Consider the following 26,049-nt stretch of genomic DNA (forward strand, 5'->3'; position numbering starts at 1 on the left):
GACGTTTTTTTGCCTCGACTTTGATGTCCGACCATTTCTTTTTTATTTAACCAGGGTCCGAGGTCGTCAGGCTACAGCATTAACGGCGTCTGCCACTCACGTGGCTTTTTGGCATTAGTAATGCCCACACTGCGCCCTCCAAACAACACTTTTCTCCTCTTTTCCATCTCGCCAACGATAAATTCTACTTCACATTGAGTGAAGTTACGTTTTTTTCATTTCCTCTCGGTGTGTGCCATGGTTTCGCAATCAATGAATATTCATTCGTTGGCGTTTCACGGACTATTTATGGGCAACTATGGGCGTGTCATGAGGCCGCAAAAGCTGCGCAGCATTTAGAATTGGTTGTGATTTATTAAGGGAAAGATGCGTAAGATGTGCGTGCGCACGGTTTTATAAATCCGAATATTTCTGTGCGTACGCACGTCCTAGTTTTCATCCGTACGCCACTTCTGACGCAAATCCTACGAAAAGTTTTATAAATGAGGCCCCAGGACTCGATCTGGTCCAAATCAAGGGGACTTGGTCCAGACTAACAGTCTTTTCCAGTGTGAATACACCTCAAAACTGTACATTTGCCTGTTTGAAGTGCTGCTGTTTAGCACAACTTTGAAAATACCCCCCAAAAATACTCTTGTATTTAGAAGAAATGGTCTAGTATTATGGATTAATGAGATTAAGACTGTAATGTTTGCATTTATGAGCCGATATGACTAATCTGTCAAGCCTGCCTTTCGCTCAATGATCATTTTACTCCTATACAAACAGAAAACTCATTAACTTTTGCTTTGTCTTCACGTATGGCTTCAGAAGATTTCCTAATCAGAACAACCCGAGCAACGAGTTCTGGTTGTTCTTTACCACCAAATGTAAAGATTAATTTCGGTTCAGTTAAGGGGAATAAAATGATTTAACATACCGGTAGGTTATTTTTGTAACAAAGCAACTAATTTCAAAGGCACTTGAGCGGATCCTCACCTCACAGAAGGTCGAGCTAGTTTATGGTCTCCTTGATTTGCTGACGGTGCTTCAATTCTGTAATCCTGACACTTTGCTTAGTCATGCTCACTCACATTTCTGCCATTCAGTAACAGTTTAATCAGCAACTTCTGCTCTCTTATCTGTTGTCCTAAATGTATTGCAGCATTACATTGCACTTTTCAGCTGAGTTTTACCAAGACACTTTTCATTCACACGTTAATCATTGGTCAGGTCTTTTTAGCACTTAGAATTTTCTAGAAATTTGAATTTAGCCTCAAAAACCTTTTAAATGATGGAACATTTTGATTTGATTTTTATTCATGCCAATGGATGAAACTGTTGGTTTAAGTAACTAAATAAAAATGTTTATTAAATTTAAAAAATAATCATGTTTTTCGATTTTCCCTTGGTCATAACTTTTTTTTATTAATTAATAACGAGGGTTTATTGCACGTAAGGAGAAAGTCAGAGACCATTTAAACTCCGCCCACTCCTGATATAATGTTGCCACCTGTCACCTGTGGACAAATCTTGATTTTTGAAGCTTCTAGTTGAGCTGTTGTACTAAACTCTGAATATTGTCGGCATGATGACAACAGTTACACTTAGCACAGGCGCAAAAATGCCAGTTGTTGGTCTTGGAACATGGCGGGTAAGACTCTATTTCTGATTTAGTTTTGAATCAATTTGTAATAAATAGATGGATGTGTGCTGCTGCTTGATCTCTTTTATTACTTCACAGTACGATTATCCATATGGAGTTCTGTTAGTGCCAACTCTTTTAAGTCGTACTTTGTGTGAATTTATGTTAATGATATTTATCGTCTTTGCAGGGAGGACAAGGAAAAGTCGGTGAGGCTGTGAAGCTGGCTATAAGTAATGGATACAGGCACATAGACTGTGCTTATGTGTATGAGAATGAGGAGGAAATTGGGGCTGCGATTCAGGCAATGATTGACCAAGGAGTTGTGAAAAGGGAAGAGCTGTTTATTGTCAGCAAGGTGAGCATAATGTTGTTGTTTTTTTAATAAAGATATGGCAGATTTCAAACTACAAAATCTTTCACAAATTCCCTAATGGTGTCCAAATTCCTTCACCACTCACTTCATAGTGCACTACATCGTACGTTTGTCATTTTGCAATGATGTCTGAATTTACAATTCCAAAACTCAGAAATTTCATAGAGGTTTCTGCAAAAAACCAGTGTCCATCGATGCTAAGTAGATTGACGAAAATAGACCACAATGCATTGCGTTTGAACACTTTGTGTGAAAGAAAAAAGTATTAAAAGGTATTTTCTTTACAAACCATGAATATCATCAGAACACACTGGATTTATGAATAGTCGCTGAAAAATACTTGTATTGATGAGGTTTCCAATTTGTAAAACTGGTGATGTCATATTTGTTATTTAAAAAAAAAAAAGGTAGTGAGCATGGTGTCCGCATTGCTTTTAAACTCCAGGACAATAGATAGTCCTGCACTGTAGTTTCTTTTAGTACTTATGGAGTAGCAAGGCATTCGGACACGGCCTAGTTTACTTCATTAAGTTACTTACAAATACTTGCTTTCTGCACTTTATAGCTTATTTTACATTTTAGGAAGACTGTTGCAAAAAAAATTAGCCATGAGATTTAAATAAAAATGTTTTTACAAGATACATTTCTCATAGGTGTGGTCAATTATCACAGTAAGGTGAGTCATGACAAGCCCCGTTGCTACAAAAAATTAAAGTAAAAAAAAAAAATATATATATATATATCTATATATATATATATATATATATATATATATATCTATATATATATATAGGTAAATATGCAGCCCTCTTATCACATTTCCTACCTTGAAGCAAATGTGGGTGCCGCCCGGTTCATGATGTCATCCTAGAGTCGGCCTCGGCAGCGCGTCTGCGTATCGCAGACAAAAACAAACATCCGAACTTTTGCAAAGGTGGATGTGCACATAAGTATAGCTCCACATAAGTGGGTGTGTCTATTAGCATGGGGGCGGTGCTAGCTGCGCAGACTCTTCCTGGAAGGGGCTGTTCCTCACTTTGTGACATCACAATGTGAGAACCCGCTCGATTTCGTGGATTGGGAGGGGCTGGTGCTCTGTGCGCAGGTTTTCACAGGAATACTCAGAAATGTGTGTGAACAGGCTAAAATACTGCTTTGGGGTTGTTTAAAGTGAGGAATAAACATTTTACTACACTTAAAAGCTCAAAAAGTTGATTTTACATGACATAGGCCCTTAAATGAAGGAAGTGATATATCATTAATGATTGTAAACAGAAGAAATAACATTTCTTCTGTGTTTTTTTTTAGTTATGGTCCACCTTCCATGTTCCATCTCTTGTGAAGTCGGCGTGTGAAAAGACTCTCAGTGACCTGAAACTGGACTATTTGGACCTGTACCTCATGCATTTCCCGACAGCAATGAGGGTGTGTTTATGCTAAATATTAACCAATCTCACCAATTAGATTTCAGATTAAGGGTTAGATAGTCATGAATCTTGTCTTTTAAAAAAATTGAACCTTGTTTTAATTTCCAGCCCGGGAAAGAGCTTTTTCCAAAAGATGAGGAAAATCAAACCATTCTTGATGACACCAATTTCTTAGATACTTGGGAGGTAAAACAAAAAAATTACATTTATGGAAGATTTAAAAACTTTTGATGAAAGCCTACAAGTGTGGAATTTGTCTGAAGGCCATGGAGAAGCTGGTGGATGACGGAGCGGTGAAAGCCATCGGTGTATCAAACTTCAACAAAGAGCAAATTGAAGCCATCCTCAATAAACCCGGCCTCAAGCACAAACCAGTAACCAACCAGGTGAAAAATCTGTTTCCTTTGGAGAGTATTATCTCAAAATATGTACATTTTTTTAAAGTTGTGTTTTTCTTTAGATTGAGTGCCATCCATATCTGAATCAAGAGAAAATGATCAACTACTGCAAGTCAAAGGGCATCTTTGTGACTGCCTTTGCTCCCCTTGGCTCCCCCGAGAGGCCCTGGTGAGAAGCAGCATAAATGCTGGTGACTCATATTTGAAGAAAACAATTCTAACACTATCAGAATACTTTTCCCCCCCCATTATCATTTCAAAAGGGCTTCCCCAGAAGACCCTACGCTGCTGGAGGAACCCATCATCAAGGAAATCGCTGCCAAGTACAAGAAAAGTTCAGCACAGGTGAGAACACCAGTCAACCCGTTTGATTCTGTCTTTTCAAAATAAAAGGCTATAACATTTTCTGAAAAATCATAATATATTGCGAATTGTAAGAAATACCAGCATATACTCGCTGAAACGTAAACATTTTTAGGTTAACTGGTACGTATTACAAATCCATTCCCATTTGTTAGTTAGATTATAGGAAATTAATCACAAGGATATTAACTTAATGACTTAAGACGACTCAATGGGGTGTTCCACCTTTCTTTTGTAGATTCTCATGAAGTTTCACACCCAGAGGAGTGTGGTCGTCCTTGCCAAGTCAGTAACACCCAGTCGTATCAAAGAAAACATCCAGGTATACATTTGAAATGCCTGTTTTCGGCCAATACAAAAAAAAATGCTAGAAAACTTAATCTTTTCAAACAGTTTTTCTCTAAAACTACATGTTTTTTTTTTTTTTGCTCAGTTGTTTGATTTTGAGTTAAGTGAAGAGGACATGGCCAAACTCCGAAGCATGAACAAGAACTGGAGAGGATTTCCTGCTGCATGGTGAGGAGTTTGAAACCAAATATGATCCTAATATTTTTATAATCACCTAATCTATACATTAATGTGTGTTTTTCTTTTAACAGGGTGGCCAAACATAAACACTACCCCTTTAATACAGAATACTGACCCATTTTGGACTCTCTGTTTCCTTTTTTTTTTTTAAATACACAACTCAGAATGGCTTGTGGTGCCACGTTAAAAAAAATTAAATCAACACATGCAAAACCAAATAAAACCAGCTTGTTTGAATTTATGCAAATACATTTTCCTAAATGTTTATTTTGTGTAACAGGTTTGATCTTATTTAGTCTAAAAAAAAAAAAATCACAAGTTAAATTGGACAAGAATAAAAACATGGCCGCTTAAACATACATGTGTTTATCTAAAAAAAATACTTTTTTTATTTTTTTTTACCATTTACTAAGAAACAAAGTAAATTTCCTGTAAAATACTAACTATAAATATTACGGTATTGTTTGAAACACCAGTAACAGCAGATGAGGGGTTTGGCCGGTAAAGAAAACTGCACACTGAAAGCTTTTCTTCCACAGAACCTTTTATTGCAAAGCTTGAAACCAGAAAAAAACAGGAAGTGAAAGCAGAGATTTTAGTAACTGAAATAAAGCACATGACAACCAAAAAGTGACTCATGTGACTCGTTTTTTGTCATAATGACACAGCAGCTTTTTTAAGTGCTTTAAGGTTTGTAGTGGAATACATGAGGAGTGCATTTATTATTACATTTCATCAAAGGTTTTCTTCGCTTTAATTCTTTTTCTCATTGTGATGGGATATTTACTGTAGTAGTCAGTAACTCTAAAGACAGAGAAGAATAAAAAAATTATAATGTATATACGACATGTTAATGCTTCGTTTTTTGGAGTTGAAATGTTTGGAGTGCGTTTGCGAAGCTTTTAGAGAAGCTAAAGATTTCCCGAACAACGACGCAAAGCCAGCGAGCGCATCGGAGTTCGGAAAAGTCTGGAGGGTAAAGCAGATGTGGAAAATCGGCTACTTTCCACTCAAAATTCAGTGTTGAATGGATAGTCTTTGTGTTTTAGACCCCTGTTGGAGGAAAAACAAACACAAATGTGATTAAACTAAAACAACTAAATATTAACAACAACAAAACATTTGTCTTACCAATTCATTGGACAGGCTCTCCAGTTCTTGTTGAATCCCAATATAGTCTTCATTTCCTCATCAGTCAGTTCAAAGTCAAACACCTGCATCATGAAAAGAGGATGTTAGTGAAGGAGATGGAAGGAAAATCCAGACTGGGAAGTTCGTCCTCACCTGGAAGTTTTCCTGAATACGTTGAGGCGTGATGGATTTGGGAATCACGATGACGTTTCTCTGGATGTGGAAGCGGATCAACACCTGAGAGCGCAACGGCAGAATCTTTACGCTGCTGCGTGATTTATGGTCAGAAGATTATCAATCATTATTTAACTCCGGTTTATAACTTCATCGGGGTTCTTTACACAAAAAGAAAATAAAAGATTATCAGTGTTTAGCTGCTAAAATGAAAAGGATGAGAGTTGTGGACCTGAGCAGGAGTCTTCTTGTGCTTGTCTGCGATGGCTTTAATGCTGGGGTCCTCCAGAAGGGAGGGGTCTTCTGGTTTAGCCCTGAGATGAAATGCATACATTGTTTTCAGAAAAACTGAGCGGGTCTTACTCGACCACAACTAAACTAGTTCATAACATACTTGGAAAACAGGAAGTATTTTACATCAATTTGTAAATTTCCCACCGAAGCCAACAGAAATTTCACGTGGAGTTCCCCAAGGCTCCATCCTGGGGCCATTTCAATTTAGCATCTATGTGCTGCCCATGTTTTACAGAACAGCAACATTAGTTACCACGGCTATGCAGATGACACACAGGTGTATATTACAATGACATCAGGAGACCCTGTACAAGCTCTTGGTAAATGAACTGAGGACATTATTGACCGGATGGGCCACAAATGACTTCAGCTAAACCAAAACAAAACCGAGGTTATTGTCTTTAAAGAGAAACGGTTGGAGGTTGCTACGGAGATTCAATCTATACACCAAAAACCACCAACCAGACAAGAAACTTGGGTGTCACAAACCTACATGATGATAAACGACAGTAAGGCAATCACAAATTCAGCCTACTGCCATCTTCAAAATATTTCAAAACTTACAAAAAAAAGAGCTGATGTCTTAGCTGGAAAACCAGATATTTTGACCCCTCCAGGACCCTGTACTCACCAGGGCCTGTCTGGAGATCCGAGGGGGCTGTAGGCAGTGACTGAAATGCCCTGAGACTGGCAGTAGTTGATAAGCTTCTCCTGAGTGAGATATGGATGACACTCCACCTAAGAAAAAAAAAAGGTACAACTTTAGGAAATAAAATGGAAACCAGATATCAAAATATTCTAATTCTAAACAATAAATCTAAATAAAATGGTGTTTGTGGTGTTATCAACATTTTTCTAATGGAGGACATATATAAAGAAAATTAAGCTCAAATTTGCATTTCTGAGTATTTCTTTATTTAAATCATTGTGAACCAGGAGCAGACGAAAAAAATGCAGTTGGAAAAAAGTCATATTTGTGACATAGAAAATACGCTGGGCAGGCCACAATCGGGACAACCTAATCTGTACTTCTGTTGTTAAATAAAAATACCTCTAAAACGTGTATAAGAAATAATCAATTGTATTTTATTCTTCATTTTCAAAAACAGTAAGCTAACGGGACACAGAGAGGACAGATGGAGTGGATATAAGGTCAGAGCAGATAGATGGTCCAGCCTGAGGGGAAAACTGTGCCAGCCATCATATACTTAGAGGACGTCTTGGTTTGGATTAGAGGAGACATAATGACATTTCAGCCTCTTGGCCTTTAAGCAGCACTGGCTGTGAGGACATCTGTTTTCCTGTTGTGCACAAATCCATAAACAAATCCTCCATAAACCAGCTGCTTCCATCTGCAGAAGCTCAGGGCACAGCGACGCGTACCTGGTTGTTAGCAGGTTTGTATTTAAGGCCGGGCTTGTTAAGAATGGCTTCGATTTGCTCCTTGTTGAAGTTGGAGATACCGATGGCTTTCACCAAACCGGCGTCCACCAGCTCCTCCATCCCCTGACAAAAAAAAAAACAAGAACACAAGGCATGAGAGCAAAGATTGAGCTCCAAGTTCTGGTTACGTCACTCCAGCGTGATAATCCTGTGTTCTTTTATTGTGAGAATTCTAACCAGTGATCCCATCAGAGGCCTAAAAAAGGCTTTGAAGGAACCAACTTCTAAAAGAGCCTAGAGCCTCATCTGCAGTTATGCAACGATCTGATAAAACAAGTTCCCTCCTAAACGGGCTCTTTGGGTTTTAACCCTTTCCTAACCCGTTTGAGTTATGGTTGTTCTGCCGCGAAGGAAGCGCTAAAACATAACGGTTGCTACGTACAAAATTAACTTAACATCCAGTTTTTCCATCAAATCATGACACTGCCATGTTGGAGCCAGGTTTCATCAGTAAGCAGGGATTGGTCCGAGTCTGTCTGAGATAACATTTCTATGGCAACCACTTTCACCAACCTTGTTATTAACACGTAAAAACATAAAAAATACAGCCCGACACCTCCACACGTTAGCATATTGTCAATAACACCCCAACCACATGGATGGATTGGGGCGGCCGTGGAGCCCACCATGGCCGCGGTAGGGCGGTTGAGCTCTGATTGGAAGATTGTAGGTTTGATTCCCGCCCATATGGTAAATGGCGTATACTTTTATAGCGCTTTCTACCTTCTTTCGAAGGCCCAAAGCGCTTTACAGTCACTGTCCCATTCACCCATGCACACACACATTCACACACTGGCGCCAACCTCCCACCAGAGGCAAGGTGGGGTTCAGTGTCTTGCCCAGGGACACTTCGACACATGGGCGTGCAAGTAGGGCTGTGACGATAACCGCATCACCGCACGTTTTTTTTTTTTTGTTACGTTTTGCATATGGCGCGTGAATGCAGCTATAAAAAACACATTAAACACATTCATCTTTCCTGATAATTGACTTTTTCTTCTAGTCCTGTGTTCAGACTTTCCTTCTTTCTTTCAGACTGTTTTCTCCTTCTCTCCCACCGCTCTCTCTCATAGGCGCGCACTCTCAGTGCCTCCGCGCTGCACGTGCCACGCGGCTCCCTTTACACACAGGAGCGCGCTTTCAGAAGCACACAAACTCATTCTACAACAGAAGTTTTCGTCTCGCGAGGAAATATGACAAATTTACTGCGTTCTAATTGTTAATTTACATTGTATTCATTTCCGTTTCAAGCTGCGTGCGTTCTTAAGGGCGCGCGCAGGAGGATTTTGTGTGTGTAGGGAGGGGAGGGGGGTTATTAGGGTTCACCTTCACTCCAAACCTGAACGCGCACTGTTAGATTTCCATGAATATCACTACATGTTTTGTTTGGGAACTATTTTTTGCAGCGTAACGTTACGTGTCTGTATAAACAAAGGCGGAGCCTCCTGCCCCGCGTTCTTCATGGCTACCGGAAAAGTGACAAAGTGTCTGCAGTCTGTTTATTACTGGGCAATATTTAATATTCTGAGAAGATGTGTGTACCAAAGAGCACAGGTGAAGGCTCGCGTGCAGCTAGAGAACGGTCCGCTGCAGAGGGATCAACACGCACCCAAAACACACATGTGCGCACCTTCCTCCTACGTACATGCAGCGCTGACCCACACAGTCACATTCAATCCACAACACCTATATGGGTTTTATATATAGTTAGTTCATTAGTTAGGTAGTAGTTAGTTGTTACTGTTATTTTATAATAAAGAATACTACGTTGTAATTGTATTTATTACTGATGCGGCCGCCGGGGGATTTTCTTTTTTTGGGGGGGGGGGGGGGGGGGGGGGGGCTGCGGTTAACCGCGACACCCCGCCCCCTGGTGGTTCATCACCGCGGTGATGAAAAATCCGACACCGTCACAGCTCTACGTGCAAGGCAGGAATCGAACCTGCAATCTTACGATCATGGGTCGACCGCCCTACTGCTGCATCAAGGCCGCCCACCAATATGTCAGTGTCGACTTCTACCTTGCCTCAGGTGGAAGGTTGGCGCCAGTGTTCGGCAGCGGAGGTGCCATCACTGTGTAAACTGTGACTGTAAAGCGCTCTGGGCCTTCGAGGAAGGTATGTATACAAGTATTTAGCATTTACAATATATAAGGCACACCAAAAAAAAAAGGCTTTTAAGTGCGTCTTTTAATGCGAAAAATACTGTACTTTTGTTGAGGCGTTTGGTTGGTTTAAGAGTCAAAAAACTTGCACTACTATACACTTCACGACAGACGTGCTGTTAGCGTAACGAACCTCCCATGTCTCGAGGAAGTGCGTGTTGTCGCTTATCGTCTCTCCGTCGCTGTTCAGAGGGAAAAGCTCCCCCCCAGACTGAAAGGAGACAAAAGATCAGCAACAATTCCAGCTAAAACATGACCAAGAAAACAAGACCAAAATGTAGAAAATAAACCGGCAAAAGATAAAAAATGGTCAAATACTCCTCACCTTGAACCCCATTGGCCAGTGCACGAGGTAGAGGTCTAAGTAGTCCAGTTTGAGATCACTGAGGGTTTTCTCACAGGCTTGTCTCACTAAGGGTTTCTCATGGAAGGTGCACCACAGCTGGAACATTTATTACAAAATAAAAGTAAGAAATGGGTTTTAAAGGGACACACGCAGGCTCTTTGCTTTGTACTTTACCTTGCTGACGATGAACAGGTCTTCTCTTTTGACCACTCCCTCCTTGATCATGGCGTGCACCCCCTCACCCACCTCCGCCTCGTTCTGGTAGACATAGGCTCCATCGATGTGCCGGTATCCGGCTGCGATAGCTGCTTTCACGGCCTCTGCCACCTTACCCGCCGGAGACTAACGGAAAAAAACACTCTAATCATCGTTTGATCTACTTTAAAAAAGTTTCAACTGATTTTCTTAATAATAATTTTAACATTTTTAACAAACAAAAAAAAAATCGGTGTTGTTTTCTAGGACATTGCTCATTGAAAAATTTGCCTCGAAATTGTGGCTAGGACTGTTGCTTCCCCACTTCCCGTTATCCATTTGTTTACACTCTCTCCCTCTAGCTTACAGCCCTCACAACCCCAATCTTACATTAGCGGTTCAACAAAAATAGGAAGCTCTATTGGAGCCATCAGGCCATACGGGTTGGACCCAGATGGCAGCTCAGACGAGGACAAGAAAGATGTACATGGATCTAGCAGTCTACAAGTGGATGCATCAGAATAGAAGGGTGGAGGGAGCTTGTGGCCCCGCCCACAAGATTTTTTACATCGCAAATACGATCTCATTCAAACAATTTATTTCTCTCTTCTCTTTATTTCTCACGTCACACCGATTGGAATAAAGAAATACTAAGAAATGCAATTTTGATCTGAATTTTCTTCAAATACGTCTTCCATATTTAAAAAAAGGTCACGACAACAAGTTAAAAAAAAACATGCACGTGCACAAAAACAGATTATGTGCAGGTAGATATCATCAAAAGAAATAAAAGGATAATAATTCAAACAGATTCTATATATTATTAGGGGAAAAGTTTGGCCGTAGAGTTTCATTCTAACTAAAGAGACAAAGAACTAAAGAATTTGAGTAAAAATAAACAAGATGAATGGTTATTCTATTGGTCTCATAAGGAAAGTTTAAGGGTGACCAAGAATTTACAATGAAATAAATAAATAGAAGAAACGTGTTAAAAACTATTTGTGGATTTTAATTTGGATTGTAACTTTAAAAACTCCCATTATTTGAAAGGAGAACTAGCTTTCGAATAAGCAAGAAGCAAACTTGAAGTTAATTTCAAAGACAAAACCTACAGGATATCTATTACTAATATATATTTACCTAACATAATATTAGCATGAAAACATCTGAAACAATAGTTTAAAGTTCTTCTAATGTAGCTAAGAAAGGCGGTAGAGCTGATATAACAGTTATGCCTTTGGGAAGACTTCCCCAGAACATTTGCCATTATAAAAGGCTTTAGCCACGGCTAATAAAAGCGCGTGCGGCTTCAAAAATCAATGACACACCTAGCCATAGCATTACGCCGCGTGCGATATTGAGCAAAACTGCTTTGGACCGCGAAAGAACGTCTTTCGAAAGTTAGCAGTTACAAAAGACAGTTTCGCCGAGAGACAAACACAGCGAGGTTTACCTAACCTAAAAACCTGCCGATTTTCAGGTAAAACGTAGCTCAATTGGGAAGAAAAAATAAAGACATAAAATAAATACATACCTTCCACGTGCCCAGACCCACAATGGGCATTTCCACACCAGTATTTAGTTTGACTGCTTTTGCCATTTCGGAGAAGCTAAATTAAAAGTCTAAGATAGCGAGAACAGCCGTGGAGCGTGGAAGAAAAGACAAGCGAAACGGCGTTCGATTAGTGATGCCTTAAGTCATTCACCCCAGCGGCGAGTGTTGTATGGAAGCAAGAAGGTATCAAAATGTATGTAGCAGACAGGCTTGGGTCATGAGTTTTACAGTCCCGCAATTGCGTCAAGCTGTGTGTTGTTAAGGCACTAAAGTGGACTACTCGTAATAATAATACAGGAAACAATATTAAGCAGAGTTTGGCTAAGTCCGAATTCCTTCAGTCATTACTACACAGTGCACTTTATAGCACGTCCGTTATTTTGTAGTGCTGCCCGAATCTACAGTTCCAAAATCAAGTGCCCTAGAAATTTCCCAGAACTCTCTGGGAAAAACTAGTGTGCATTGATGCTCACTAGATTGGCAAATATAGACCACAATGCATTGCGTTTGAACAATTTTTACAAAGAAAATGTATTTAAATGTATTTCTTAAATAAAATATTAACATTTTAATTTTCAGAACACAGTTGATTCATAAGTGGTTGTCGCAAAACGCTCATATCAATTAGATTTTCACTTCATGAATTCGATGAGGTCATATTCGCCATTTAAAAACAAAAGTAGTAAGCATGGTGTCTGAATTGCTTTTAAAATCCAGTGCACTACATAGTCCCGCACTGTATAGTTTTTTTTTAGCAGTTAGGGAGTACGGTGAGAATTCATACATAACTAAAGTTATTTTAAAATTCGTATACGAAAAAAAAGGAAAACATTGCCAGGTCCAATTGGAGTCATTCTCTATCAATATGGAAGACTCTCCTGAGACAAATATTTTTCCCTGATTTTTTTTTTGTAAATTTGTAAAAATCTAAATCCAAACTCAAAGCCAACCCTAAAGTTTTAAATTGTGCAGTTCCTTTAGTGACCACTAGAGGCTGGTTTATAAAAGATTTGACTGTTTAAATGTCTTTTTTTTTTATACTTCTTTTAAACCTGGTTTCATCTTTAAAATAATATTTATATAAAATCCATTAGACAAAATATTGTATTGACTTACAAGATTGATAGAATATGGTTATATTCTTATGTGCAAAAATATGGATATAAATTAATGTTCTGAAAATGACTGTAGTTTTCCTAAACGTTTTTCTTAAATTTTCTTGAATTTAAAAAATGTGCAAATGCTTAAAAAATGCAGTGAAGTATAATTTCTGGGTAGATATTTATGAAAATGAACGCAAACATTGAAGTGTAACAGCTGAGCACAAGCTCCACATTATGCTAACAAGTCTTTTTTAATGTTATTAACAATAAGATAAAGTACCATGTTTTTAAGAAGAATCTTGTTATTTACTGTAAAAAACAACCAAAAAGTAAAACTAAAACACACACCTCTACGGAATAGTCAACTCGGGTTTGCTTCTGTCGATTTAAGGTTCAAATCAGGTCATAAGATAAATAAAATATAGACCCATTTGACTCATATGAGGATCTAAAACAGACAGGAAATTGCTGTTTGCTCCTAATATGAGCAGTCAGTGTTAATAACCATCATCTACCAAGGCTTTAATCATTTTATCCTGAGCAATAATTGATCATAGATGCCAAATAAAAGCAAAATCTAGGTTATAAAAGTGGGAAGAGGAAAAGAATATTTTTTGTAAATAATAATTTTTAAAAGACATAACAGAGTCCTCAGAGCACCTAAACACGGGTGGAGTCAGATGTAGCTCAGGTTTCTTTCACACTGCACTTTGTTTTTTCCAGTTGAAAAAGAAAGTGCCTTTGAAAAACAATAACTTTATATCACACAAAATTAACTTTCTGAGCTTTTAAGTGTGTTATAATGTTCATCCCTCGTGAAAAACAAGCTCAAAAAGTGCCATTTTGATTCATTCACGCAGCTCTGAGGGTTCCTCTAGAAACCTGCGCTCTGACCACCAGCCTCTGCCATCCACGAAAAGGAGTGGGTTCTCACATTGTGATGTAGACAAGTGAAGAACAGCAAAAGTTTGGATGTTGTTTGTTGTTGTTGGCGAAACACAGACACGCTGCCGAGGCCGGGGCTAGGTTGACATCATAAAATGGCGTACATGGCGCAAAAGGAGGTCCCTCAGAGATTGAGTCGCCTTACTTTCGGGTAGTAAAATAAAATTGTTCTTTGGCATGCCAAAGGTAATGTATTATCATATATATGGATATAGTTTACTCTGAAAGGCTATTTAAGAGAGCCAGTTTCCACGGTAAAAGCACAAATCATCACACTTTCACCACTGTGCTTGATTCATATTTGGTGTAGGGGTGTTGTTTTTGACTCCACCTGTTTGTCCGTTTACCTTGATGGCTTTATTTACCTTCACTCGTTTTGTGTGTTTCGTGTTTTTTCAGATGTTCATGCAAAGGCTGAAACACCTGTTTCAACAAATGGGAGATTCCATTTGAGGTAAGCCAGAGAGGGGTGCTAAAACATACGTGTAGTCCTGCATCTGTTTTGGTTGAAAGAAGTCTACTAGTATAGAAACTATTTTTCTTTATAAACTATGTTAAATACTTTTATGCAGACAGGGCAAAATAAATGGTTATTTTTGTATTAAATGGATGTGAAGTTGTAGTTCTATGAAACTTTGGGATTTTTTCTGGTGGGATTCAGAGCTGATGGGTAGAAGTCCAATACCATCCAAACTTTTTCTGTTTACATACCGTGATTAAAAGAAAAAAGTGTAAAAGAAACCTATATCTATATATATATATATATATATAATTTGCTATATATATATAGCAAATTATATATATATATATGCTATATATATATATGCTATATATATATGCTATATATATATAGCAAATTAGCATACTGTTAGCAACAGGTGGAGTCATAGATGTAGATGTGGCCCCACCCAGAATTCTTTTAAGAATTCAAGAGTCTGACTTCACTGATTTTTTTTTCTTGGTGAAACACTTTTAGAAAAAAATATAAAATCAAATAAAACATAGTTTTATAATATTTTATAACATTCTTTACATGGCTATAGGATAATCAGGGACGTCCAACTCATTGTGTAACCCTTGTGCTATCCTAGGCATTTTAACGCTGGGAGTTGGGTCATCTAGACCAGTGTTTTTCAACCTTTTCTTAACCACGGCACACTTTAACCTTGAAAAAAATCCCGCGGCACACCAGCATCCAAAAACTCATAGTCTGTATTGATCTACAGCCCCTCCACAATCTCAAATGCATTTTTGAGATAATTGTGGTAGAAAAAGCTGGAAACTGCAGCCGTTTTTTTTCTAAAAGATGCAATAAAAGTTAAGTTAGAAGATTTAAAAACAGTTTGATGTGTGTTCGTTGGTTTCAAGACGTTTAACAACAGATCTCCTTGTGCGCTCTCACTCTCACAACCCAATGTATCATGGGAGATGTAGTGCATTAAACGGCCAGAGATTGGTTTTCAGAGCTTCATTGTTTTGTTCACTTGTTCCATGGTCTGACACCGGACTCTGTGGAAAGCTACACGGCTAAAGACGAGCTTTAGCTGGTATTTCTGTTGGAACTGAGCGACTTTACGAGCTAAATCGGGACAAGGAAGTGAAGACTTTAAGCACTTCTGATTGGTCAGACTGATGACATGTGATTAAGCCTTCAAGAATGATTGGTGGAGACAGTTAAAGGGGCGGGACTTTTCCAAAATACAGCCGAAGGTGCAGCTGAATCGCGGTACCGTCATTCTTATCAAAATGTCTGTAATAAAATAAAATAAACGCAAAGAAAAAGTATTTAACGATCTTTTATATTCCTAACTCCTCAGTGTTTTATCAGGGCCTGTTTGGATGAACACAGAACTGAAATCCTGGAGATGGGAAATGTTTTTACATCAGTTAATGAGGACAATTTCCCACGGCACACTTGACCATCTCCCACGGCACACTAGTGTGCCGCGGCACACTGGTTCAAAAACACTGATCTAGACCCACTAGACAGTGTGCTGAACGTTTTTTCTTCAATGATTTGTGATCTTCACTGGTGTCCATGGATAGCATGAAATCTTTCCACCTTTATCCACCTTTGTCATGGTAGGAATAACACGTCAATGTAAGGGTGGGGTCATCTAAGATAGCACAAGGGTTAAGGCCGTGTCACATTTCCAGTCCGTGAAAGAGATAAATAGTTTCTACCAACAAGCTAAGTTTATTATTTTTTTAAGCTAACTGCTCCAATTTAGGTGGTAGCTGTAAACTGACCAGCTGAATCGAGGAGTTTGTAGGACGGTCTGTTAAAAAGTCGCTCACACATCAGAGCCGACTGCGCTAAAGCCAAAAAATCTTTAAATCTAGCATCACATTAAGCACTGCTAACTGCTAAGCAAAGGCCGTATTTAATTAGCAAATCTCCATTTCTCCTCAAACTAGATGATGACTTTTGAACTAATAACTTCTTTTCAGAAAACTCCCACAATAAGACAGAGGAAGACACCGCCCTCTGCTGGTCAAACTGGATCATGCAGCTTTAACCCTACAAGGAGATTTGATATATTTAGACGTTAAATTGGTACTTTGTCATTTTGAATCCAATCAATTTTATCCTTAGAACTGTGATCTTTAGAATTAAAAAGTATATTCTAATACAACCATTTGTGCATTTTTTTTATATAGAAGGAATTTTTGTATACGTTTACAAATAATCATCTTTAACTCTGAGTTAAGTTGCTTTATGTTTCCCTTATATTTTTTATACATATCTGTACACTTAATGTTATTGTGTGAGTTTGTGTTACTGAGGGATTGTCGATTTATTTTCTGTTGAAGTTTGTTTTTGTTTTATTTTGTTTAATTTCTTCAAAGCAAATATGTTATTAAGTGGATTAAAAAGAAGTAAGTGTCTTTTCTGAGAGTATTTAATTGCCTTTTTGACTCTTTTTTTCCCCCCTGGATTCTAAAAACACCTAAATGCATGATTAAAAATAAAGGCACATCCCCGGTGAAGTGTTGCTGTAAAGATTATTGGGTTAGTACTGCATGTCCACCGCTGCTACTTTGACAGCGGTCTTTTTATGCTCCATCTCATATGTCAGAAGCATTAATAGTCCACTCAGCCAAAGGGTTATAATAGAACAGTGAAGGTTGGCCAAATAAGGTCTAAAAAACCCTCTACTCCTGTATTTTGACATCCTGTGAGACATTAAGCCCACATTTTTCTAATAATTTTAAACCCCATTGATATATAACTGAGTTTGAGTTAAAATAACTGGATATTAATTGGATGATCAACTTCTTTTTGGGTTAAATATAATGCATTTTAACATGATCAATAATATTAACATCCAGAATGAAGTTAGGAACTTATCATTTTGTAATTGTTATATTTTCAAAACAAAAGCCCCTGTATGTTCCACCCCGCAGCCACTAGAGGGCACACTCACACTTTCTAACTCATTGTAATGGGTCTAAACATTTTAAACATTAGCAGATAGAAGTAGTTATTACATTTACTAAAATGATTATTCACTTCAAAATAATAACAATTAAAAGAAATAAACTCAATCACATGTTTCCCTTTGAAAGTAATCTTAATATTTGATTTTTATTATTTGATTTGATTTATTTTCGCATAAAAAAGAACATTATCGAAACGAGATTAATCAAAACATAGAAAATAAAAGGATGTGATGATGGATTTTTTACATGCCAATAGAATTATTCGAAAGAAAGTAAAAAAACATTAAATATTGCAGAGCACTAAAGATTAAAATAATTCATTTTTAATTAAGATTTTGTTTGAAGAGAAATTTGAAGAAAAGTGACATCATTGTCAGGATTGACCTTTAACCTCAGCGAAAAGACAGGAAACAGGGGGACTTTTTTTTTTGGCGACATCAGATAAATCCTCACAGACCTTTAACTGAGCCATTCAACATCCTGGGCAGAAGATAAGACATGGAGCAGACAGCCGTCTATGTGGGGGAAGAAAAAAAACATACAAAGGGGAAAAGTTGTGTGAGCCTGCAGTCTGTGTGTACCTCACAATGGCTCTCGCTAAAGTTTGCGTCTCTTCTGATCTTCTCCCAGCTGGGTGTCTGCTTTTCAGGCCTCCTCTCCTCTGATCTGACTTCAGACACCAGAGGGGCCCCTTTTGACAACCTCCAAACTGTCAAAGTACCCCAGGAATCAAACACCGTCGCACGCCGTCAGGATCAAAGAGTCACAGGTAAACCACACAAAGACACTGCCACGTGCAATCGCTACCTGAAAGGCGGATTTTTCTTTTCTTTCGGAGGCTCTTGTTTGACATCTGCAGACTGATGGTGTTTGGCTGAATGGAGTGGATAGAACCAATAGAAGCCGAAGCAGCTGCTAATGAAACTTTTAGACAAAGATTACAGGCTTTAATTCAGGTTGGACTTGGAAGAAAAACGTGGCTCTCAAAGAATCTGAAGGACAAGGTAAGTGTCACAAAAAAAAAAAATACAACTTGAGCGGTATAATGAATGCTTGTCTAGGCTTTTCACAGCACATCAGACGCTCTTCAGCTGAGACCCAACCTGTCCTGGTGAGATCAAACATTTTTACGGCTTCCCTCCCCTCCTCGCCTCACGCCTCTTCCCAGTGGACGGCGGCGGGCTTTTGCCGACTTCTTCTCTGTTTCTGCCACGGCGCCCTGGGTCATGTTCTCTGCCTGTGAGTCTAATGCCCGCTGTCGGCTCGCGCTGGGTTCACTCACATTCCGGATTCTCTGGCTCGCCAACAGCAAACCGGATCAAGGGGGAGAAGATTCAGACGTCATGGAGGGAATCATTGGTCTGGAGCATTAGATGTTCCTAAAAAAAAAAAAAACAGGAGATGATCCAAGATGATTTAGTTAAAAAGTAAAACTCAGACAAATTCCACTGATGCCGCAGGAAAGGTTGTTTAAAACACAAAACTCCCACTTCAGATCCAGTTTTTGGTTAATTATTGCCCGGCAAATTGTAATTTAACTAAAGAAAACACGCACAAAAACAGGAAATTGTGCATTACATGTAAAAAAAAGAAATGTCAAAATTGATTTTAATGAAGGAAATTCCTTATGCCCATTCATTTCTAGCTAAATCTGTGTCGTTGAAAGCGCGTAACCCCGGCTAATTGTTGGATATTTGTGCTTTTAGAAATTCAAACCTGTTTTTTCCAGACTGTAAGGCGAACATCAAAGCCTTCATTTGTTTTTTTCATATAATGTGCCTTTATAGATGGAATCATTTTGGTTGTGTTTATTGATGATGAGGCAGTTTTGAGAGGAACACTGTTCTAATATCGGAATGTGGCCAAAAACAGTGGCTGTGTTAGTGTTACCAACAAGCGTAGATGTGTTTTTTTTTTTTTTTTTTTTGCATCGCAAGCAAGGTTGGGAGTTCCAGGTATCGTAAATACTCTAATGTAGCTAATGCTTCTAACGTGGCTAACATGCAGTGTGTTACAAACAAGTTCTATATTTACTGTGAACGCAGAAGTCAAACTTTATTAACTTTGATTCTTTTGTCTCACTTAATGCATTTGTCGTTCAGTGTTCCTTAACCCTTGTACTATCCTAGCCACTTTAACATTGGGAGTGGGGTCATCTAGACCCACTAGACCAGGGGTGTCAAACTCATTTTGGTTCGGGGGCCACATTCAAGGCGTCTGATCCCAAGTGGGCCGGACCAGTGACATAAAAGCAAAAAACAGTTTTTTTTTTTGTTTTTTTACTTAGTTGGAAAAAAGGCCTCAGCCAACATGGTAGCCTAATAATTTATTATTACACATTCATTTACAGAGGCCAATGGATGTAAAATAAAATGCATTTCACTTAAAAAAATTGGTTTATTTAATTCTTATTCAGACTGAATATTTTACATCTGACACTGAATCGATTCCTATAATAAACTCAAGAGGGGCTACGGAAGAAAAATGAAACACCTGCCTAAAATGTAAATGTGCAAATCAATGAATAATTAAACTAAATTAAACTTGCAAACATTTGTGAACATAACAAGAATTTGGAGTTAACCTCCTTTCTCTCCTCAAACTTCAGCCAGCCATCAACATCAGGATTCAGATCAATTCAATTTTATTTGTATAGCCCAAATTCACAACAACAGTCGTCTCGATGAGCTTCGCATCGATCCTGTGCAGAAACATATTTACTGTCATTCAAGTGTGCAAGACACAATGAAATGTCCAAGAATCTTTTCCTGGTTTCTGCCTGAATTTTGTGGCAACACCTGCCTTCTTCCTGACCTTTGATGGGCGCCATCAGTGACCAGACTGACATCACATGACCAGTTCACTCCAACATTGTCCAGCACTGCAACTAGTGAGCTGACTATGTCATCACCTGTTGTTGTGTCCATCAACTCCAGAAACTCCGCTATGACGTCTCTTCAGCACCTCTAATAAATATGCACAGTTGTGCAATATGTGTATCTTTGCTTTCATTAATAGTGACCGAAAATACAATAAATGACTGGATTCCTTAATATGGCGCCCAAGTCTCCTCAGAGATGTTGGATCTGTGATCATAATCCTTGACAGACTGCTTTTTGGGAACAACACTTCTGCAGCCTTCAGTATTTTTCAATAGGTTCACCATCTGAAAATGGTTTGGATGTCTGCTCCAACTCCTCTGCAATCAGGTGTCTGTCACTGCTCCATCACTGACGTCACGCTGCAGTAAATGCAGACGTTTGTTTTTTCAGTCCTGCTTTTAGTGGATAAATCCTCTCTTTTCTTAACTGCAAATGGTGAAACTTTCCTCAATGTCTCATTGTCTCATAGTGGTGCTGAATGTTATATTCTTTGAGCACTGCCACCTGTTGATGCCATAACAAGCACGCAGGTTTTGCTTTCGACTCCGTAAACAAATAAAACTTTGTCCTTTTTTCATGGAAAACTCAGCACTTCACTTCAACCCTTTTTTCTTTTTGACAACATTTTGGTCATTATGGTGTCACTACTGATCATTCTTATAACAATGTAACACCAGTGGGGCTTGCGGGGAACCAAACTACATCTTATTCAGACACAGAGCCACTAGGTTTCACTTTTGGCAGGTGCAAAGATATGCATTTTCACCTGTTTTGCTCAGCCTTGCTCCCCCTAGTGGCGGAATTGCGCATTTCGGTTATTTCTTTAAAAAATCATAACTCGCCACAGGAATGGACTAGAAACGTGCTTGTTTTTTTAAACATTCTTATAATTTTTACTCTTCCTGACTGGGCCGGATTGAATCATCTAGCGAGCCGGATACGGCAAGCGGGCCGTATGTTTGACACCCCTGCACTAGACAGTGCTCTGAATGATTTGGGATCTTCACTGGTGTCCATGGATTACATGAAATCTTTCCACCTTTATCCACCTTTGTCATGGTAGGGAGAACACGTCAATGTAAGGATGGGGTCATCTAAAATAGCACAAGGGTTAAAATGAACTACTAAAACAGACCATTCACTGACGGAGCACCTTGTGATTCTGTGTATCCTGTAGTACAGAAAATACAGTGCATGTTATTTGCAAACTCATTCATCTTTTTCCAAACCTATTTGATCTCTTTTGGAGCCACTGGGTTGCTGGAGCCTATCCCAGCTACTGTTGGGCAAATGCGCTAATAACTACGATTCTCAAAGCACCCCTCCTTCACATTTGCTAACAATGAAAACCCCCATATGGATTGCAGGTAGTCAGGAGAGTTTGAATAAACTTTATATGTTTAATTACTTGTACAATTCATATACAAGGGAACTTATCGAGCATTGCAGAAAGAAATCACAATCAAAAAAAACAATGCACTTACACATTTGAAAGAAATTCATTCAATACTAAAATAAAAGGGTGCAGATGAATCCTCTAAAAGCCGGGTTTTTTTCAGGACGTGAACACCATCAGAGTAAAAGCGTGTCTAACATGATTGGGAAGACGGTTACAGATTTCCACGGCATAAAAATGGAATTGTGCTGCACCGTATCAAGTCCTGACGACATGTTCCAGCAAAAGGTCTGTTCTCAAAGTCCAAATCTGGGTGATGCAGTTTTGTTTGTTGGTTTTTCTGAGCATTATTTCGCATGCAGACAAACATCAATCCAGGCAAGCACTTAAATTAAACTTTAAAAACATTATGATTATTTCTTTTTGGGCCAAAATCCAAAGACTTGTGCCGTTTTTTTTAGGACATAGTTTCTGCAGAGCGGCAGGAATTCATTGGAAATTCCCCTCTAAATTGCTCCCTCTTCCCCTCCCCGTTGCTGAGAGCTCTCTGTTTACATGTTCTCCCACTAGCTTACAGCCCCTCACACCCCTAACCTAACATTATCAGAGCAACAAAAAAGATAAACACGGATCTAGTCGTCCACATCAGAATGGAGCGGAGCAGAGAGCTTCTGCCCCTTCCCAGAAATACGATATTTTTCAAACTGCATTTTTTCTTCAGCTCCCTATTCACAGCGATTTGAATAAAGAAATACTCCGAAATGCACTTTTTGTCCTCCCTCATCAGAAAAATGCCACAAGAACATATTAAAACATGTTTTTAATCATCCAGACAAGAGAAACATGTTAAACTTGATCAGTTTTGTTGTCGTTTCCTAGATTTTTCTGTCTCATCACAAACATTTTTTTTCCCCCTCAATCTTCATAAGTTTAGGGAATTTGAATGGAATGCTAATGCTTGAGTTCCACCCTGGGATGTCAGACAACAGAAGACTTGTGCTGTCGGTGTTGGCATGTCAACCGCCGCATAGCATTGAAATTGCGTTAAGGTGTGAGAAGGAAGACAGGGTTCCGCGACCCCAGAATATTCCAGACGACGCGTCTGAGGAAAGTTACACGCTGTACACTCGGTCTAAAGCCTCTTTTTCATGAAGATGAACTTACAAAACCTTCAGAGATTTAACTTCCTTTCTGGATTCCTTCAACAGTCGCCCAATTTGAGGTGTGTGACCATGAAACCAATCCTCCCAAAGACACATTCTTGTGTATTTTTTACTTCCATGAAATTATCAAAGGTGTCTGCTATGCTTCTCAGACAGTGGTTTTTTTTCCGTTTTTTTTTTCCATTTTTTGCTTGATTAAACACTTAGTTCAGACTCTCAGACACAAGATTGCAGGAAAAAAGGGAAGTAATGAAGTGCTTTTTGAATTTGCATTCCTGAGAGCTCCGGCGGACGCCTTGATTTCCCTCAGCCTCCGCTGTTTGTCCACCGCCGAGAGACGTCAGCCATCTCGACCGTAACGCGCAACAAGTGTCCATCCAGCCTCCTCCATATTGCTCCCTCATCAACCTAACTGTCGTGAACAAACACAATCAACATGCGCATGAAGGGGACTTCTGAGACTTTTTTCCCCCCTTAAACTGCTTCTGATGGGCCGTCATCATTGTCATTATGCAGATTAACATGACCGTGAATGTTATATCTGGGCCCTTCACTGTTCCATAAGGCTGACCAAAAACACTTGTCTGTTTGCTTTCTTTTTCCGTTTCCAGGGGAGAAAAAAAGAATTTCCAGAATATGAAATTAAAAGACTTGTTTATTTCTTGGTGTTCCTAAACAGCAGCCGTAGATCCCCAGTTAAGCATTAAAAGCTTCCAAAACAAGAAAAGCCAACATTTCTTTGAATAAAGTGTGACTGAAAACTCTCTTTTTGTGACTCATTTGCACTCGAACACGTTTATGTCACGCGATGACTTGCCAGAATGGCAGACTATTTGTGTCTGGGGTTTACACAAACCCTTTGCACCCCACTCCTCTGTGCACAGAAACAAAAAAAGAAAAAAAAAGGGGAAACAGTTTGATTTAAATCAGAAGTCCTTTCTCTGCCTCATAACTTGCAGGAATAATTCAAACACCAAGAGGAGGCGCTTGAACCTGCAGCCATTTGAATCTGGAAAATCATTGCAAGAGGAGCTAATATATAATTTTTGGGACAAAGAAAAGGTATGTGATCGTTTCAGATGTCCTCCTTTTTGGGTCATGTTCATGCAGGAGGCGATGGGCTGATAATTGGAAGAATCTGCAGGACCTGTTCCAGCTTTAACCCTTGTGCTATCCTAGGCACTTTAACATTGGGAGTTGGGTCATCTAGACCCACTAGACAGTGCGCTGAACCTTTTTTCTTCAATGATTTGTGATCTTCACTGGTGTCCATGGATTACATGAAATCTTTCCACCTTTATCCACCTTTGTCATGGTAGGGAGAACACGTCAATGGAAGGGTGGGGTCATCTAAGATAGCACAAGGGTTAAAGTCTCTTCACGCCACATAACGCAACCCAGGACTCTACCGAATTTACTCGAATACAAAATCCAACCTGATCCGTTTGGGGCAAGTTGTCAATTGAATCAAATTGTTAAATGAATTTAACAAACACATGTGTGATAGAATGTGCTAATTATGTTCCCCTTGGATTATTTTGATGTGGAAAAACAACAGTGGGATTCTTGTTTACTTGATTACGTTAACATTTTTGATTTATACTTGATTATCTTGGAAGAAATCCAAGCAGCAGGTATTTGTCTCTGAGTTACACTGGTTGAAGTTTTGGCTGAAGATGTCCTGGATTCATTTACAGTCACTGAATCGGATCGTTCAAAACGAACCCACATCAACTATGAATCGTGTCAACAACCACAAAAATTGATACAATCATTGTTCAAATAAATCGTTACAACACTGATGAAAATCAATGCATTTGAGAATAAATGTTGATCGTAAATAGAAATGTAGAAAAAATATTTGAATTGATTATCGTACTAAAGAACATGATACATGAAGAAAATGACCCTCCTTCTTTCTCCTTTTCTTTTTCTCCTCTACTAATTTCTGCTTGGACATCTTGATCCTCTCTGACAATCTTCCCCTGTATTGTTCTTTTGTCTCATTTATTTTTTCTAGTATAAATACAATATTTTTTGCCAAACTTTTCACTTCTATGACGGAGTTTTTAAGGCCACAAAAATAAATAAATAACTAAAAAAATTCAAACTCGTAAGTTTACGAGATCAAAGCTGAAGTGGGCACACAATGCAGGAGGTGAACGCCATGCGGCAGCAGAGCAGAGCGACTAAACTTATTGAACGGGTGAGCTGAATGTTTATTGATAACGTTCCAAATCTTTGGAGGATCATTTGTTTGATTTATGATTTATTAAAGTTTCATTTATTGATTGGCTGCTTGCAGATTATCTGCAGCTCGTTGATGAAGACATTGATGTCCCTGCAGCTGTCCACTGAAGCCCTTTCTTCCTCCACCAAAGACAAGATCTCCAAGTCTTTGTGACGCTTCCGTCTGAGGAGGAGCACTTTTTGGCATTTTCAACGTTCTCATGCTAATATTTTCATTCATCTTTGTTGTTTTATGCTAAAACGAGACGGAGGGGAGGTACGTAACACTGTTTTCCTTCCACTTTGGTGTTGTGTGCATGACAGGTTCATGACGTAATGTGACAAATGGACTTCTGGGTATGAGAATGATGAGGGCAGAATGAAGTAGCGTCCTCTACACCCAAACGTGTCTCTAAGCTTCTTATTTCACATATGAAACTCCGCTTTAACGCCAAAAGGTTCAGAATTTCGTTGTTTTTTTTAAATCTATCTGGAAATAAAGCTTCTCAGAATGCTCCACATCTTTCATCTTCAACCAAGCGAAACTTTGGATTTTCTCTGTAATTTATGACTTTTTTATCGTAATATTAGAAGATTTAAAGTACAAAATTTACAACATTTTTTCTCAAACATTCATGATTTTAAAGTTGTGATAAAAAAAACAAAAAATTGTTTGTAAACTGGCCGTAAAACTGCGTTGTACACTTCTATCTATCTATCTATCTATCTATCTATCTATCTATCTATCTATCTATCTATCTATCTATCTATCTATCTATCTATCTATCTATCTATCTATCTATCTATCTATCTATCTATCTATCTATCTATCTATCTATCTATCTATCTATCTATCTATCCAGGCTATG

General features: G+C 38.7%; 2 protein-coding genes across 2 annotated transcripts; one reads left to right on the forward strand and one right to left on the reverse strand.

Annotated features, from left to right (window-relative positions):
* The first annotated feature begins 1,466 nt into the window (after positions 1 to 1,466).
* LOC101157264 (aldose reductase) lies at positions 1,467 to 5,339 on the forward strand. Its single transcript, XM_023952250.1, has 10 exons — positions 1,467 to 1,633; positions 1,815 to 1,982; positions 3,309 to 3,425; positions 3,536 to 3,613; positions 3,691 to 3,813; positions 3,888 to 3,994; positions 4,089 to 4,170; positions 4,427 to 4,510; positions 4,622 to 4,704; positions 4,788 to 5,339. The coding sequence occupies exons 1-10, from the start codon at positions 1,568 to 1,570 to the stop codon at positions 4,828 to 4,830; spliced, it is 951 nt and encodes a 316-aa protein (XP_023808018.1). The 5' UTR covers positions 1,467 to 1,567; the 3' UTR covers positions 4,831 to 5,339.
* On the reverse strand, positions 5,248 to 12,165 carry LOC101167259 (aldo-keto reductase family 1 member B10). The gene is made up of 10 exons (XM_004082890.4): positions 11,998 to 12,165; positions 10,443 to 10,610; positions 10,248 to 10,364; positions 10,056 to 10,133; positions 7,699 to 7,821; positions 6,947 to 7,053; positions 6,254 to 6,335; positions 6,001 to 6,084; positions 5,848 to 5,930; positions 5,248 to 5,769 (listed from the first exon to the last, which is right to left on the reverse strand). The coding sequence occupies exons 1-10, from the start codon at positions 12,061 to 12,063 to the stop codon at positions 5,727 to 5,729; spliced, it is 951 nt and encodes a 316-aa protein (XP_004082938.1). The 5' UTR covers positions 12,064 to 12,165; the 3' UTR covers positions 5,248 to 5,726.
* Between the last annotated feature and the right edge of the window lie 13,884 nt (positions 12,166 to 26,049).

Source organism: Oryzias latipes, chromosome 23 (assembly GCF_002234675.1).
Source record: "Oryzias latipes chromosome 23, ASM223467v1".
In the NCBI taxonomy this organism is placed as follows: Eukaryota; Metazoa; Chordata; class Actinopteri; order Beloniformes; family Adrianichthyidae; genus Oryzias; species Oryzias latipes.

Bases quoted from the DNA above. Each gene is read 5' to 3' on its own strand.
- LOC101157264 (XM_023952250.1), top strand. From the start codon at position 1,568: ATGATGACAACAGTTACACTTAGCACAGGCGCAAAAATGCCAGTTGTT. The intron at 3,814-3,887 runs GTGAAAAATCTG...GTTTTTCTTTAG, and splicing joins ACAAACCAGTAACCAACCAG to ATTGAGTGCCATCCATATCT. The intron at 3,995-4,088 runs GTGAGAAGCAGC...TCATTTCAAAAG, and splicing joins GGCTCCCCCGAGAGGCCCTG to GGCTTCCCCAGAAGACCCTA.
- LOC101167259 (XM_004082890.4), bottom strand. From the start codon at position 12,063: ATGGCAAAAGCAGTCAAACTAAATACTGGTGTGGAAATGCCCATTGTG. The intron at 6,336-6,946 runs GTGAGTACAGGG...ATTTCATCTCAG, and splicing joins GGATCTCCAGACAGGCCCTG to GGCTAAACCAGAAGACCCCT. The intron at 6,085-6,253 runs GTCCACAACTCT...TTGCGCTCTCAG, and splicing joins ACAAGAAGACTCCTGCTCAG to GTGTTGATCCGCTTCCACAT.